Raw genomic sequence first — 17,621 nt, 5'->3', positions numbered from 1 at the left:
CTCTCCCAGGCAGCTCCGACCCAGGATGGACGTAGGCTAGAATCTTCCCGGTAAGCGCACCTTGGGGTGCTACAAACAATTATTAGAAATGGGCTAGTCCAGGTGTGAGAGTTAGCTGAGAAGAGGCTAGATAGAAATGGGCCAAGCAGTGTTTAAATGAATACAGTTTGTGTGTTGTTATTTCGGGGCATAAGCTAGCAGGCGGCCGGGGTGCTGGGGACGCAACCCCACCACTCCTATCACTACAAGTCTCTGCTGCTCAACTTCTGTCCCAGCTTGTAGTAGAGGTGCCGCCCCACCTCTCCCAGTCAGCACCCACAGAGGTCACAGCTGAGGCAATCCTCATGCCAGTATTGGTCGATGGCTTTCAGGAAGTAGTGGTCCCCTATGTTCTGCTGGCAGCCACCACATGTCAGCAGGGATGGGAGTATCTGCAGCACTTCATCCATCTTATTGTATTCAACATTTTTAAAAAGAATATATTGCTTTACAGCTAGTTTCATATGTCATAAAATAATTTGATTATAAAAATTTACATCGAAGAGAAACCACCATACTGATTTCCAAAGTGGTTGTACAAGTTTGCATTCCCACCAGCAATGGAGGAATGTTTCCCTTACTCCACATCCTTTCTAGCATACGCTATCATTGGTGTTTTTGATCTTAGCCATTCTGACAGGTGTTAGATGGTATCTCAGAGTTGTTTTGATTTGCATTTCCTTGATGGCTAAGGATGTTGAACATTTCCTCAAATGTCTTTCAGCCATTTGAGATAATTCTGTTGAGAATTCTCTGCTTAGTTCTGTACCCCATTTTTTAAACTGGGTTATTTGGAATTTTGATGTCTAATAACTTGAGTTCTTTATATATTTTGTAGCTCAGTCCTTTGTCTGATGTGGGGTTGGTAAAGATCTTTTCCCATTCAGTAGGCTGCCTTTTAGTCTTATTGACCGTGTCCTTTGCTTTACACAAGCTTCTCAGTTTCACGAAGTCCCATTTATTAAGTGTTCTCGGCGTCTGTGTTGCCAGGGTTATAGTTAGGAAGTGGTCTCCTATGCCCATGTATTGAAGGCTATTTCTTACTTTCTCTTCTATCAGGTTCCATGTGGTCAGATTTATATTGAGGTCTTTAATCCATTTGGACTTGAGTTTTGTGCATGGGATAGATATAGATCTATTTACATTCTTCTCCATGCTGACATGCAGTTATGCCAGCACCATTTGTTGAAGATGCTTTCTTTCTTCCATTGTATAACTTTAGCTTCTTTGTAAAAAATCAGGTGTTCATAGGTGTGTGGATTAATATCCAGGTCTTCTCTTCAGTTCCATTGGTTCTCCTGTCTGTTCTTCTGCCAATACCAGGCTGTTTTCAGCCTGTAGCTCTTTAGTAGAGTTTGAAGTCAGGGATTGTGATGCCTCCAGAAATTCTTTTATTGTACAGGATTGTTTTGGCTATCCTGGGTTGTTTTACCATATGAAGTTGATTATTGTTCTTTCAAGATCTGTGAAGAATTGTATTGGGATTTTGATAGGGATTGCATTGAATCTATAGATTGCTTTTGAGAAGATTGCCATTTTTATTATGTTGATCCTACCTGTCCAAGAACACAGGAGATCTTTCTATTTTCTGGTATCTTCTTCACTTTCTTTCTTCAAAGACTTAAAGTTCTTGTTGAATAGGTCTTTCACTTCTTCAGTTAGTGTTACCTCAAGATATTTCATGCTGTTTGTGGCTATTGTCAAAAGTGGTGTTTCTCTGATTTCTTTCTCAGCTTCTTTATCATTTGTATATAGGAGGACTACTGTTTTTTTTTAATTGATATTATATTCTGCTACATCACTGAAGGTATTTATCAACTGTAGGAGTTCCCTGGTAGAATTTTTGGGGTCACTTTTATATACTATCATATCATCTGCAAATAATGAAAGTTTGACTTCTTCTTTTCCAATTTGGATCCCCTTGATCTCCTTTTGTTTTCTTATTGTGATAGCCAGAACTTCCACCTTTTCCCATCCTCCCATTTCCCCCACACACACTCCCCCAAGAACTATGTTGAATAGATATGGAGAGAATGACAGTCTTGTCTTGTTCCTGGTTTTAGTGGAATTGCTTTGAGTCTCTCTCCATTTAATTTGATGTTGGCTGTTGGTTTGTTGTATATTGCTTCTATTATGTTTAGATATGTTCCTTGTATCCCTGATCTCTCCAAGACCTTTATCATGAAGGGGTGATGGATTTTGTCAAATGCTTTTTCAGCATGTAATGAGATGATCATATGGCTTTTTTCTTTCAGTTTATTTACATGATGGAATACATTGATAGACTTTCATATGTTGAACTATCCCTGAATCTCTGGCATGAAGCCAACTTGATCAAGGTGGATGATTTTTTTTAATGTGTTCTTGGATTCTGTTTCCCAGTATTTTATTATCTATGTTCATGAGCGGGATTGGTCTGTAATTCTCTTGGTTGAGTCTTTGTGTGGTTTTGGTATCAGCTTAACTGTATTCTTGTATAAAGAGTTTGGCAATGTTCCTTCTGTTTCTATTATGTGGAATACTTTGAGTATAGGTATTAGCTCTTTTTGGAAGTTCTGGTAGAATTCTGCAGTAAAACTATCCGGCCCTGGGCTTTTTTTGGTTGGGAGGGTTTTGATGACAGCTTCCATTTCCTTGCCATTTGTTAGGTCTATTTAAATTGTTCACCTAATCTTGATTTAATTTTGGTATATGGTATCTATCCAGAAAATGGTCCATTTCTTTTACGTTTTCTAATTTTGTGGAGTACAGGTTTTTGTAGTATGACTTAATATTCTCTGAATTCCCTCAGTGTCTGTTCTTATGTCCTCTTTTCATTTCTGATTTTGTTAATTTGGCTGTTCTCTCTCTTTGTATTGTTTTCTTTGTTTCTATTTTTTTATTTCAGTCCTTAATTTGATTATTTCCTGTCTTCTACTCCTCCTGGATGACTCTGCTTCTTTTTGTTCTAGACTTTCAGGTATACTGTTAAGTCACTAGTGTGAGCTTTCTCCACTTTCTTTATGTAGGCACTTAGTGCTATGAACTTTTCTGTCAGCACTGCTTTCATTGTGTCCCATAGGTTTGGGTACATTGTGCATTCATTTTCGTTGATTTCTAAGAAGTCTTTAATTTCTTTATTTCTTCTTTGACCCAGAGGTGTTTCAGTAGCTCACTGTTCAATTTCCATAAGCTGGTGGGCTTTCTGAGAGTGGTGGTGTTGTTAAATTCTAACTTTAAACTATGGTGATCTAATAAGATACAGAGGGTTACTTCAAATTTTTTGTATCTGTGGAGGTTTACTTTGTTTCCTAGTATGTGGTCAATTTTAGAGAAGTTTCCATGAGGTGCTGAGAATAAAGTATATTCTTTTGTGTTTGGGTGAAATGTTCTATAGATGTCTGTTAAGTCCATTTGATTCATGACATCTATTAGTTCTCTTATTTCTTTCTCTGTTAAGTTTCTGTCTGATTGACCTGTCCATTGGCAAGAGTGGAGTGTTGAAGTCTCCTACTATTAGTGTGTGGGGTTTAATGTGCAGTTTAAGTTTTAGTAATGTTCTTTTTACATATGTTGGTGTTCTTGTATTAGGGGCATACATGTTGAGGTTTGAGACTTCATCTTGATGGGTTGTTCCTGTTATGAGTATAAAGTGTCTTTTTTCATCTCTTCTGATTGATTTAATTTGAAGTCTATTTTGTTAGATATTTTAGAGTTACTCCGAGGTTGCAGGAGGATCTAGATCTATCTATTACAATCATTTTTACTCATGAACCCTATGACCCAACTTCTAGTTAGCTCTTGTGGTTTTAAGGATGCTAGATAGAAAATCTCCAACCCAGCCCAGGCAGATTGCTGTGTCCCAAGCAGTGTATTATTAACTTATTTTTTTTGTGTGCGTGTGGGGCAGTTCGAGACAGGGTTTCACTGTAGCTTTGGAGCCTGTCCTGGAACTAGCTCTTGTGGACCAGGCTGGCCTCAACCTCACAGAGATCTGCCTGCCTCTGCCTCCCCGAGTGCTGGGATTAAAGGTGTGCCTCACCACTGCCCAGCTGTATTATTAACTCTTTTTTAAAATATTTATTTATTATGTATATAATATTCTGTCTGCATGTCTGCCTGCAGGCCGGAAGAGGGCACCAGACCTCATTACAGATGGTTGTGAGCCACCATGTGGTTGCTGGGAATTGAACTCAGGACCTTTGGAAGTGCAGGCAATGCTCTTAACCACTGAGCCATCTCTCCAGCCCTATTATTAACTCTTAATAGTCAGAATACCCAAGAAAAATCCCTCAGGCCAAAGTTGCTGCAGTTATTATTAAATTTCTGGCACAATACAGTGTTTATACTTTATATCTTTATAGAAATTATTTATATGTCTAATCCTGTCATTCTTTTGTTCCTTGCTCATATGACACCACAGTGACTCTGCATGAGCTAACTTTTCTAAGAAAGGAAGTCCTGGCACCTCATTCTTTTATCATCTTTCCACACCATTCTTTCTATCAATATATGGGGCAGAGTTAATCTAACTTTGTTGCTGTATATGCCACATAATCACATTAGTATATTGGGGGAAGAGATCTTGTGGCCAGCTCCACTAGCCCACTGAATCTTGTTGATTTTTTTTTCTTTCTTTATTTATTTATTTATTAAATATTTCAGTCTCTTCCCCACCTCCGCCTCCCCTTTCCCTCCCCCTCCCCCAATACGCTCCCCCTCCCTCTTCAGCCCAAAGAGCAATCAGGGCTCTCCGTCCCGTGGGAAGTCCGAGGAAAACCCTCCTCCATCCAGGTCTCGTAAGGTGAGCATCCAAACTGCCTAGGCTCCCACAAAGCCACTACATGCAGTAGGATCAAAGACCCATTGCCACTGTTCTTGATGTCTTAGTAGTCCTCATTGTCCGCTATGTTCAGTGAGACCGGTTTTAACCCAGGCTTTTTCAGACCCAGGTCAGCTGGCCTTGGTGAGTTCCCGATAGAGCATCTCCATTGTCTCAGTGTGTGGGTGCACCCCTCGCAGTCCTGAGTTCCTTGCTCATGTTCGCTCTCCTTCTGCTCCTGATTTGGACCTTGAGATTTCAGTCCGGTGCTCCAATGTGGGTCTCTGTCTCTGTCTCCTTTCATCGCCTGATGAAGGTTAATATTCAGGAGGATGCCTATATGTTTTTCTTTGGGTTCTCCTTCTTCTTTAGCTTCTCTAAGAACCCGAATTGTAGGCTCAATGTCCTTTATTTATGGCTAGAAACCAAATATGAGTGAGAACATCCCATGTTCCTCTTTTTGGGTCTGGCTTACCTCACTCAGGATAGTGTTTTCTATTTCCATCCATTTGCCTGCAAACTTCAAGAAGTCCTTGTTTTTTACTGCTGAGTAGTACTCTAATATGTATATATTCCATACTTTCTTCATCCATTCTTCAATTGAGGGGCATCTAGGTTGTTTCCAGGTTCTGGCTATTACAAACAATGCTGCTATGAACATAGTAGAGCATATATTTTTGTTGCATGATAAGGCCTCTCTTGGGTATATTCCCAAGAGTGGTATTGCTGGGTCCATGGGTAGGTTGATCCCAAATTTTCTGAGAAACCGCCACACTGCTTTCCAGAGTGGTTGTACAAGTTTGCATTCCCACCAGCAATGGATAAGTGTACCCCTTTCTCCACAACCTCTCCAGCATAGGCTATCATTGGTGTTTTTGATTTTAGCCATTCTGACAGGTGTAAGATGGTATCTTAAAGTTGTCTTGATTTGCATTTCCCTGATCGCTAAGGAAGTTGAGCATGACCTTAGGTGTCTTTTGGCCATTTGAACTTCTTCTGTTGAGAGATCTCTGTTCAGCTCAGTGCCCCATTTTATAATTGGGTTGATTAGCCTTTTACAGTCTAGTTTCTTAAGTTCTTTATATATTTTGGAGATCAGACCTTTGTCAGTTGCGGGGTTGGTGAAGATCTTCTCCCAGTCAGTGGGTTGCCTTTCTGTCTTAGCGACAGTGTCCTTTGCTTTACAGAAGCTTCTCAGTCTCATGAGGTCCCATTTATTCAATGAGGCCCTTACTGTCTGTGCTGCTGATGTTATACGTAGGAAGCGGTCTCCTGTGCCCACTTGTTGTAGTGTAGTTCCCACTTTCTCTCCTATCAGGTTCAGTGTGTTCAGACTGATATTGAGGTCTTTAATCCACTTGGACTTGAGTTTTGTGCATGGTGACAGACATGGATCTATTTTCATTTTTGTACAGATTGAAATCCAGTTTTGCCAGCACAATTTGTTGAAGATGCTCTCTTTTTTCCATTGTATAGTTTTAGCTCCTTTATCGAAAATCAGGTGCTCATAGGTTTGTGGATTAAAGTCAGGGTCTTCTATACGGTTCCATTGGTCGACTTCTCTGTTTTTATGCCAATACCAAGCTGTTTTTAATACTGTAGCTCTGTAATAGAGTTTGAAGTCAGGGATGGTAATGCCTCCAGACGTTCCTTTATTGTATAAGATTGTTTTGGCTATCCTGGGTTTTTTATTTTTCCATATAAAGTTGATTATTGTCTTCTCCAGATCTGTGAAGAATTTTGATGGGATTTTGATGGGGATTGCATTGAATCTATATATTGCTTTTGGAAGAATTGCCATTTTTACTATGTTGATCCTCCCAATCCAAGAGCAAGGGAGATCCTTCCATTTTCTGGTGTCTTCTTCTATTTCGTTCTTCAAAGTCTTAAAGTTCTTGTCATATAGATCTTTCACTTCCTTGGTCAGGGTTACCCCAAGATATTTTATGCTCTTTGTGGCTATCATGAAAGGTGATGCTTCTCTGATTTCCCTCTCTGTTTCCTTATCCTTACTGTATAGGAAGGCAACTGATTTTTTCGAGTTGATCTTGTATCCTGCCACATTACTGAAGGTGTTTATCAGCTGTAGGAGTTCTTTGGTAGAGTTTTTGGGGTCGCTTATGTATACTATCATATCATCTGCAAATAACGAAAGCTTAACTTCTTCCTTTCCAATACGAATCCCTTTGATCCCCTTATGTTGTCTTATTGCTATTGCTAGAACTTCAAGCACTATATTGAAGAGGTATGGAGAGAGTGGACATCCTTGTCTTGTTCCTGATTTTAGTGGGATGGCTTTGAGTTTTTCTCCGTTTAATTTAATGTTAGCTGTCGGTTTGCTGTAAATAGCTTTTATTATATTTAGGTATGACCCTTGTATCCCTAGTCTCTCCAATACCTTTATCATAAAGGGGTGTTGGATTTTGTCGAATGCTTTTTCAGCATCTAATGAAATGATCATATGGTTTTTTTCTTTCATTTTATTTATATGGTGGATTACATTGATAGATTTGCGTATGTTGAACCAGCCCTGCATCTCTGGGATGAAGCCTACTTGATCATAATGGATAATTTTTCTAATGTGTTCTTGAATTCGGTTTGCCAGTATTTTATTAAGAATTTTTGCGTCGATATTCATGAGTGAGATAGGCCTGTAGTTCTCTTTCTTGGTTGGGTCTTTGTGTGGTTTTGGTATCAGGGTAACTGTAGCTTCATAAAAGGAATTTGGCAATGACTTTTCTGTTTCTATACTGTGAAATACATTAAGGAGAATAGGTATTAGCTCTTCTTGGAAGTTCTGGTAGAATTCTGCATTGAAACCATCTGGTCCTGGGCTTTTTTTAGAGGGCAGATTTTTGATAACTGCTTCAAGTTCTTCGCGACTAACAGGTCTATTTAGATCTTTCACCTGGTCTTGGTTTAGCTTTGGTATATGGTACTTATCTAAAAAGATGTCCATTTCTTTTGTATTTTCCAGTTTTGTGGCATACAGGCTCCTGTAGTAAGATCTAATGATTCTCTGAATTTCCTCTGTGTCTGTGGTTATGTCCCCCTTTTCATTTCTGATCTTATTTATTTGCGTGTTCTCCCTCTGTTGTTTAATTAGTTTGGATAGGGGTTTGTCTATCTTGTTGATTTTCTCCAAGAACCAACTTTTTGTTTCATTGATTCTTTGGACTGTTTTCTGTGTTTCTATTTTGTTGATTTCTGCCCTCAGTTTGATTATTTCCAGTCTTCTACTCCTTCTGGGCACATCTGCTTCTTTTTTTTCTAAAGCTTTCAGGTGTGCTGTTAAGTCCCCAATGTATGCTTTCTCCGTTTTCTTTAAGTGGGCACTTAGTGCTATGAACTTTCCTCTTAGCACTGCTTTCATCGTGTCCCATAGGTTTGAGTATGTTGTCTCTTTATTTTCATTAAATTCAAGGAAGACTTTAATTTCCTTCTTAATTTCTTCCTTCACCCAGGTGTGGTTCAGTAGTTGATTGTTCAGTTTCCATGAGTTTGTCGGCTTTCTGGGGGCAGCATTGTTGTTGCCTTCTAACTTTAATCCGTGGTGATCTGATAAGACACAGGTGGACACTGATATTCTTTTGTATCTGTGGAGGCTTCCTTTGTTTCCGAGTATATGGTCAATTTTTGAGAAGGTTCCATGAGCTGCAGAGAAGAAGGTATATTCTTTCCTATTTGGGTGGAGTGTTCTATAGATGTCTGTTAAGTCCATTTGTTTCATTACCTCCAGTAATTCTCTTAATTCTCTATTAGGTTTCTGTCTGATTGACCTGTCCATTGGAGAGAGAGGTGTGTTGAAGTCTCCTACTATTAGTGTGTGTGGTTTGATGTCTGCCTTGAGTTCTAGTAATATTTCTTTTATATAAGTGGGTGCTTTTATATTAGGGGCATAGATATTCAGAATTGAGATGTCATCCTGATGAATTGTTCCTGTTATGAGTATAAAGTGTCCTTCTCGATCTCTTCTGATTGATTTTAGTTTGAAGTCCGTTTTGTTGGAAATTAGTACGGCCACACCTGCTTTTTTCTTAGGACCATTTGCTTGAAAGACCTTTTCCCAACCTTTTACTCTGAGTAGATGCCTGTCTTTGTGGTTGAGATGTGTTTCTTGCAAACAGCAGAATGTTGGATCCTGTTTTCGTATCCAATCTCTTAGCCTGTGCCTTTTTATAGGTGAATTGAGACCATTAATATTAAGTGATATTAATGACCAATTGTTGTTTACTCCGGTTATTCTTATTGTTTTTTTGGTAGTAGAGTTTGTGTGTGTGTCCCTTCTTTGAGTTGTGCTGGTGAAGGTTCACTAGATGCCTGAGTTATTGTAGTCAGTGTTGGCATTGTTGGATTCCTTGGGTTGCGATTTTCCTTCTATTACTTTCTGTAGAGCTGGATTTGTGGCTACGTATTGTTTAAATTTGTTCTTATCCTGGAATGTCTTGTTTTCTCCATTGATAGTGAACACTAGCTTGGCAGGGTACAGAAGTTTGGGTTTGCATCCATGGTCTCTTAGCTTTTGAAGTACCTCTATCCAGGACCTTCTGGCTTTCATGGTTTCCATAGAGAAGTCAGGTGTAATTCTGATCGGTTTACCTTTATAGGTTACTTGGCCTTTTTCCTTTGCAGCTCTTAATATTCTTTCTTTAACCTGTCTATTTTGTGTTTTGATTATTATATGGCGAGGGGAAGTTTTTCTTTGATCCAGTCTGTTTGGTGTTCTGTATGCTTCTTGAATATTCAAGGGGATAACTTTCTTTATGTTGGGAAAGTTTTCTTCCATAATTTTGTTAAAAATATTTTCTGGGCCTTCGAGCTGTGATTCTTCTCCTTCTTCTATTCCTATAATTCTTAGGTTTGGTCTTTTTATTGTGTCCCATATTTCTTGAATGTTTTGTGATGAGAATTTGTTGGCTTTGCTGTTTTCTTTGATCAGTGCATTTATTTTCTCTATGGTGTCCTCAGCATCTGAGATTCTTTCTTCTATCTCTTGTAGTCTATTGATTATGCTTGTTTCTGTAGACTCTGCTCGTTGGCCTAGATTTTCCATATCCAGCTGTTCTTCCCTTTGTGTTCTCTTCCTTGCTTCCCTTTCAGTTTTCAATTCTTGCACTGTTTCCATTACCTGTTTGATCGTTTTTTCTTGGTTTCCCAGGGTCTCATGTACATATTTACTTAATTCTTCGAACTTTTTGTTATTCTTCTCATCCATTTCTATAAGGGTGTTTATTACATATTTTTTAAGGGATTCTATTGCTTTCATAAAGTCAATTTTTTCCACTTCTTCTGTGTTAGGGTGTTCAAATCTTTCTGTTGTAAGATCTTTGGGATCTGGTGTTTTCATGTTGTTTTTCTGATTAATGGGTGATGTTCTGCCTTGGCGCCTGCCCATCTCCTCCTTTCAATGCTATCTAATTGGTCTTTTAAAATCAGATCAGGTTTCTCTGCTGGCCAGAGGCTTCTCTTACTAATTGCCCTCGCTCTGTTTCCTGGCTCCTGCTGGGGGCCAAGAACCCTCTCACCCCTAAGAAGGGTTTTCCGGAACCGGTCCCGGCTCCCCGTTTGCCAGGGCCCTCGCCAACCAAAGGCCTACCTCTTTGATTTAATTGTAGTGGGGCGATCTGCTCTCGGTGTTGCCGCTGGTCCCTGCCGCCTGCGACCTCTGCCGCTGCGCTGGTCCCCTCCAGTCTCGGCGGCAGCCGTCGTTGCCTGCCTGCGCCTCCCAGCTCCGTCTGCCGGCGCGGGCGCCTCCCAGCTCCGTCTCAATCTTGTTGATTTTTAAAGTTTACTTTGTTCTGATTATCTTGTTCCTGAGTAAGTGCAGGGACAGATACTTTAATAATACCTCAGAGCCTCATAAAGAGAGTGTAAAAATATTAAAAATGCCCCTCTCCAAGCATGATAGATGCAGAGATCAAAACCAGAAGTGGCATAGTGGCCATTGTGAGGCTCAGCTTTGCTGGATCTTTGTCAAGCAGCTGTTCTGGCTTTATGACTTTTGCCATTCCCATCAGATATGGCTGTGCCAAATTGCTTTGAGTTTTTCTCCATTTAATTTGATGTTGGCTATCACCTTGCTGTAAATTGCCTTTATTATGTTTAAGTATGTCTCTTATATCCCCAATCTCTCCAAGACTTTAATCATTGAAGGGGTGTTGGATTTTGTTAAGGGTTTTTTTTTTTTTTGGCAGCTAATAAGATGATCATGTATTTTTTTTCCTTCAGTTTGTTTACATGTGGATTACATTGACAGATTTTTGTATATTGAGTCATCCCTGCATCTCTGGAAGAAAATCTTCTTGATCATGGTGGATGATCTTTTTGACATGTTCTTAGATTTGGTTTGCGAGTGTTTTATTGAGTATTTTTTCTTCAGTGTTTATGAGGGATATTGGTCTGTAATATCCTTTTTTTTTCTGTTGAGTGTTTATGTGGTTTGGGTATCAGTGTGATTGTAGCACTGCTCCTTCTGTTTCTGTTTTGTTGAATAATTTAAGAAATATTGGCACTAATTCTTCTTTGAAAGAATGGTAGAATTCTGTGCTAAAAATGTATAGCTCTGGGCTTTTTTTGATTGGCAGACTTTTAATGGCTGCTTCTATTTCCTTAGGAGTTATACATCTGTTTAAATTATTTATCTGATTTTGATTTAACTTTGGTAAATGGTATCTATCAAGAACATTGTCCATTTATTTTAAGTTTTCCAATTTTGTGGAGTACAGGGTTTCTCTGTATAACAGTTCTAGCTCTCCTGGAAATAGATCTTGTAGACCAGGCTGACCTCCAACACCCAGAGATCCACCTGCCTCTGCTTCCCAAGTGCTGGGATTAAAGGCGTGTGCCACCACCACCTATCTTAGTACAGATTTTTGAAGTTTGGCCTAATGATTCTTTGACTTTCCTCAGTGTCTGTTGTTATGTCCCCTTTTTGTTTCTGATTTTGGTAATTTGGGTATACTCTCAGCCTTTTCATTAGTTTGAAAAAAGGTTTGTCTATATTGTTGATGTTCTCAAGAAACAATTCTTTGTTTCATTGATTCTTTCTACTGTTCTCTTTATGTCTGTTTTATTGATTTCAGCCCTCAGTGTGATTATTTCCTGCTGTCTACTCCTTGGGTGTGTTTGCTTCTTTTTGTTCTAGAGCTTTCAGATGTGCTGTTAAATTGCTAGTAGGAGATCTCCCTAATTTCTTTATGAATGCACTTAGTGTTACGCATTTTCCTCTTAGCACCAATTTCTTTTTTTTAAATTGTTTTTATTGAGCTATATATTTTTTCCACTCCCCTTTCTTCCTCTCCCCTCCCTTTCTATCCTTTCCCAAGGTCCCCATGCTCCCAATTTACTCAGGAGATCTTGTCTTTTTTCTATTTCCCATGTAGATTAGATTCATGTATATCTGTCTTAGGGTTCTCTTTGTTGTCTAGGTTCTCTGGGATTATGAATTGTAGGCTGGTTTTTCTTTGCATTATGTCTAAAAGTCACTTATGAGTGAGTACATATGATAACTTGTCTTTCTGGGTCTAAGTTACCTCACTCAATATAATGTTTTCTAGATCCATCCATTTGTCCACAAATTTCTAGATGTCGTTATTTTTTCCCACTGTGTAGTACTCCATTGTGTAAATGTACCACATTTTCCTTACCCATTCTTGACTCAAGGGACATTTAGGTTGTTTCCAGGTTCTGGCTCTGACAAATAATACTGCTATGAACATAACTGAGCACATGTCCTTGTGGTACAATTGAGCATCCTTTGGATATATACCCCAAAGTGGTATTACTGGGTCTTGAGGTAGGTTGTTTCCTCAATTTTTGAGTAATCACCATACTGATATCAGAAGTTTCTGTACCAGTCTACACACTCCCACCAGCAATGGAGGAGTGTTCCCTCCCTTTACCCCACATCCTCTTCAGCATAAGTTGTCATCAATGTTTTTGATCTTGGTCAGTCTGACAGGTATAAGATGGAATCTCAGAGTTGTTTTGATTTGCATTTCTCTGATGGCTAAGGATGTTGAGCATTTCCTTAAGTATCATTCAGCCATTATAGATTCCTCTGTTGAGAGTTCTCTGTTTAGGTCTGTGCCCCATTTTTTTTATTGTATTATTTGTTCTTTTGATAACCATTTTCTCAAGTTCTTTGTATAATTTGGAGATCAGTTCTCTGTCCAATGTGGGGTTAGTGAAGATCTTTTCCCATTCTGTAGGGTGCCATTTTGTCTTGTTGTTTGTCTTAAGTGTCCTTTGCTTTACAGAAGCTTCTCAGTTTCAGGAGGTCCCATTTATTAAGTGTTGTTCTCAGTGCCTATGCTACTGGGGTTATATTTAGGAAGTGGTCTCCTGTGCCAATGAGTTCAAGTGTACTTCCCACTTTCTCTTCTATCAGGTTACATGTGGTCGGATTTATATTGAGGTCTTTAATCCATTTGGACTTCAAGTTTTGTGCATGGGGATAAATATGGATCTATTTTCATTCTTCTGTGTTGATATTCAGTTATAACCACCATTTGTTGAAGATGCTTTCTTTCTTCCATTTTATATTCTTTGCTTCTTTGTCAAAAATCAGGTATTCATAGGTATGTGGATTGATATGTGGTCTTCAATTCGGTTCCATTGGTCCTCCTATTTGTTTTTATAGCACCTATTTCATTGTGTCCATAAGTTTGGATTGGTTGTGCACTTATTTTCATTGAATTCTAGGAAATCTTTCATTTCTTTCTTTATTTCTACCTTGACCCAGTAGTCATTCAGTAGGCAGTTGCTCAGTTTTCATGAATTTGTAGGCTTTCTGTTATTTCTGTTGTTGAGATCCACTTTTAATCCTTGGTGGTCTGGTAGGATACAGAGGGTTATTTCAATTTTCTTGTATCTATTGAAGCTTGTTTTGTGACCAAGTATGTGGTCAGTTTTAGAGTATGTTCCAAAGTTGCTGAGAAGACAGTATATTCATTTGTGTTTAGGTGAAATGTTATGTTAGGTTCATTAAGTTGTAACATCTATTAGCTCCATTAGTTCTGTTTAGTTTTTGTCTAGATGATCTGTCTATTGGTGAAAGTCAGGTATGGAAGTCTCCCACTATTAAGGTATGGGGTTTAATGTGTGATTTAAACTTTAGTAATGTTTCTTTTACAAATATGGGTGCCCTTGCATTTGGGGCATAGGTAATTAGAATTGAGACATCATCTTGATGGATTTTTTGTTTGATGAATATGAAGTAATCTTTCCCCATCTCTTTTGATTAATTTTAATTGGAAGTTTATTTTGTTAGATATTAGAATGACTATACCAGCTTGCTTCTTGGGTCCATTTTCTTGGAAAATCTTTTTCTACCATTTACTCGTAGGTAATGTCTATCTTTGAAGTTGAGGAGTGTTTCTTATATGAAGCAGGATGGATCCTAATTTTGCATCCATTCTGTCTATGTCTTTTTAATTGGGAATTTTAGTTCATTGTTACTGAGATTATGACCAATGATTGTTAATTCCTGTTATTTGTCTAGTGATGTTGAGTGTGTGTGTGTGTGTGTGTGTGTGTGTGTGTGTGTGTGTGCTCTTCCTTTTTGGTTTTACTGGTGTGAGATTATTTTGTGTTTTCATGAATGTAAACCTTCTTGGGTTAGAGTTTTTCTTTTGTAGGAGTGGATTTGTGGATAGCTATTATTTAAATTTGACTTTGTCATGGAATATCTTATTTTCTCAATGTATGGTGATTGAAAGTTTGCTGAGTAATCTAGCCTGGGTTAGCATCTGTGGTCTCTTAGTCTCTTCTGGCTTCTTGAGTCTCCATTGAGAAGTCAGGTATAATTCTAATAGGTCTGCCTTTATATATTACTTGGCCTTTTTCCCTTGCATCTTTTAATATTCTTTCTTTCTTCTATATGTTTACTGTCTTATTACGTGGCTAGGGGACTTTCTTTTCTGATCCTATTTGGTGTTCTATAAGCTTTTTGTGTTTTTTAGGCATCTCCATTTTTAGGTTAGGAAATTTTTCTTCTATGATTTTGTTGAAAATTTTCTGTGCCTTTGAGCTGGTTATCTTCTTCTATTCCTATTATTCTTAGGTTTGGTCTTTTCATAGTGTCCCAGATTTCCTGAATGTTTTGTGTCAGGAACTTTTTAGATGTAATGCTTTCTTTGACCAGTGTATCGGTTTCTTCTATCATATCTTTTATGGCTGAGATTCTCTCTTCTCTCTCTTGTATTCTGTTTGTAATGCTCACATCTGTAGTTCCCCATCTCTTACCTAGGTTTTTCCTCTCCAGGACTTCCTCAATTTGTGTTTTCTTTATTGCTTCTGTTTCCATTTTCATACTTGGTCAATTTTCTTCATTCCCTTTACCTGTTTGGGTTTTTCTAAGGGGGAGTGTCTTTAAGAGATTTATCCATTAACTCCAATTGTTTGTGTTTTCCATTATTTCTTTAATGCATTTATTCATTTCCTCTTTAAGGACTGCTGTGCTATCATCTTCATAAAATTGGTTTTAAAGTTGTTTTCTTGTGCTTCAGCTGTGTTGGAATAGCTGGGCTTTGGTAGCACCATATTGTCATGACTGTTATTGATTGTGTTTTTACACTAGCGTCTAGGCATCTGGGTTTGAGATTAATATAGGTCTAGGAGCCAATTTCTGAGTTTATTTTTGTTGGATTGGTGTTTTGTTCCTTGGTTTCTGTTTCCTCTTCGGTCTTCTGCTCTCTGATTGTATTTCTGACAGTCAACATGGCCTCTGATCCAGCAGGAAGTCTGTAGATAGGTGGCTAGACTTCTGATAGCTAGCCTGGTGTGGCCTTTAGTCAAAGGGATCTCTATTCTTCTGACTGATGTGACCTTTACTTGAGCATTGGATATTTGCCCCTATAGGGGGTGGCAGGTGTGTCTGCACGTGCATGTGTGACTTCAGTCTTTGGGTTCAGAACCCAGGGAGTAGAAGGGTTTAGATGACAGGTGAGGCTCTTAACTGTTCTGGCTGGTGTGGCCTATACCTTAGCAGTAGATATCTGCCAGAGATGGACTAGGGTAGGGGCACAGCAGCAACAGTGGGCTGTAAAGTTGGAAAGGGGTGTCTGTGAAGTGAGTCTTTGGGATCTAAACTGAGGGAATAGAAGGATTCCAAGTAAAGGTGGGGCTCATACCTGTTCTGACTGGTGTGGCCTGAACTGCCAGCCATTGTTTGTTTTCTCCTTTTCATTCAGTCTAGGAAACCAGCCCATAGAATGGTACCACCCACATTTGTTGCTGGTTGATGGAGAGTCTTCTCAACTTAACCCGATCTACAACAAACAAACAAAAGACATTCCTAATATTTTAAGTGACCCTGGAGCTAATCAAGTTGACAATAATAACCATTGACAGTCTACCCCTTGCCAATTTGACATCCAAATATATTACTTTAAGCCTGCCCATAGGCTTTTGGCAATCTAATAAGGCAGAATACATTTAGTCCAACTTCAAAAACATCCCCTAGTCTTTAACAGATCTAAAGCTGTTCAAAGGAGTAAATGCAGTCTTTTCTGAGACTCATGCAATTTCTTACTGTGAATGCCTATAAAGAACTTATGTATTTCCAATATACAGTGGCACATAGTAAACACTGCTGTAGTGTGTTCTGTTACTCTAGCCCCATGTTGGAATGCCAAAAGTTTGTTGTTTTACTCTTTTGGCATTTTGGGGGCAGGGGGTGGGATGCCACCTAGCTCTCAAATCACACTTGGAGTCTTATTCTTTTTTTATGAATGTCCTGCCTTAGCTTGGCTTGTTTCTTGCCAGTTTTTCTTAAATTATTTGGTCTACCTTTTGCCTCTGGGCTTTTTCCTTTTCTTTCTTCTATATATCTTACTTGCACTTTTACTCTGTGGCTTGCTGTGTAGCTAGGTAACCGACCCCTGGCATCCTCCTCTCCTATTCTCTTGCTATTTCCCTTTCCTCAGATTTCTCCTTTTATTTAAGTCTGCCTGCCAGCTCCCCCCCCCCATCTTTTCTCCAGCCTCACTGTTGGCCGTTCAGCTCTTTATTAGACCATCACATGTTTTAGACAGGCAAAGAATCACAGCTTCACAGAGTTAACAAATGCAGCATAAACAAAAGCAACACATCTTTACATCATTAAGCAAATGTACCAGAGCATAAACAAAAGTAAGACACCTTAAAATAGTGTTTTACAACAAAGCACTCCCTTTCCAAAAGGAGGGAACAGGAGCATACCAAAAGAAAGAGCCAACTCAAGCAAGCTTGAACCAAGGGATGATACCAAATCCTGAAACTCTGTTCTTAGCAACAATGCTGAACCTTTTAAAATAAAACCTTTTTCTATATTTATATTATTTGCTTAGAATGAAATCTCCAAGGTGCATTCCTTATTAAGAACTATTAATGCATACTGCCTCAAGTAGTGAATTTTGTATTTTCCTTCCTCATGACATATCCTTATCTCTTTCTATAACAATAGACTGGAATGATGTGAGAAAACATAAGTATGATCAGCTGTCAGAGTCTGCATCTCAGTATCAAGGTAAGAAAAAGCTAGTTAGTATGAAAAATTGTATCCAATCTCTTGCCATAAAATAGTTATCCTTAAATGTCTGATTTACAATTAATTTACTGGTTAAATCAAAGGCATATATGATCATTTATAGAGGTGTTTGTCAAAAGCAATATATTTTCTTTTGATCTGGAAACCCAAATTCTGAGTATAAATAATCCCAAATTAGTGTTATGCTCTAGGCACAGTTGCTCAGCCTCTGCATTTTTATTTTGTTTAGGCTCAGAAGGAAGACAAAATTGA

At 38.6% G+C, this 17,621-nt stretch overlaps 1 protein-coding gene across 10 annotated transcripts in view; it reads left to right on the top strand.

The window, feature by feature from the left end:
• The window catches only part of Scmh1 (Scm polycomb group protein homolog 1), a 119,316-nt gene that overhangs the window by 30,238 nt on the left and 71,457 nt on the right, over nt 1-17,621 (top strand). For 9 of the 10 annotated variants that reach the window (XM_050161196.1, XM_050161189.1, XM_050161190.1 and 6 more), the window contains one exon: nt 17,286-17,348. The exons of the other annotated variant lie outside the window; for it this stretch is intronic. In XM_050161196.1, the coding sequence (XP_050017153.1) occupies nt 17,286-17,348 (63 nt within the window). The remainder of the gene's footprint in view (nt 1-17,285; nt 17,349-17,621) is intronic. 10 annotated transcript variants of the gene reach the window in all.

Source organism: Alexandromys fortis, unplaced genomic scaffold (assembly GCF_014885135.2).
Source record: "Alexandromys fortis isolate MF-2015 unplaced genomic scaffold, M_Fortis_MF-2015_v1.1 scaffold_122, whole genome shotgun sequence".
Classification (NCBI taxonomy): domain Eukaryota; kingdom Metazoa; phylum Chordata; class Mammalia; order Rodentia; family Cricetidae; genus Alexandromys; species Alexandromys fortis.
The sequence above is the reverse complement of the archived record's forward strand: the minus strand, read 5'-3'. Positions and strand labels throughout refer to the sequence as shown.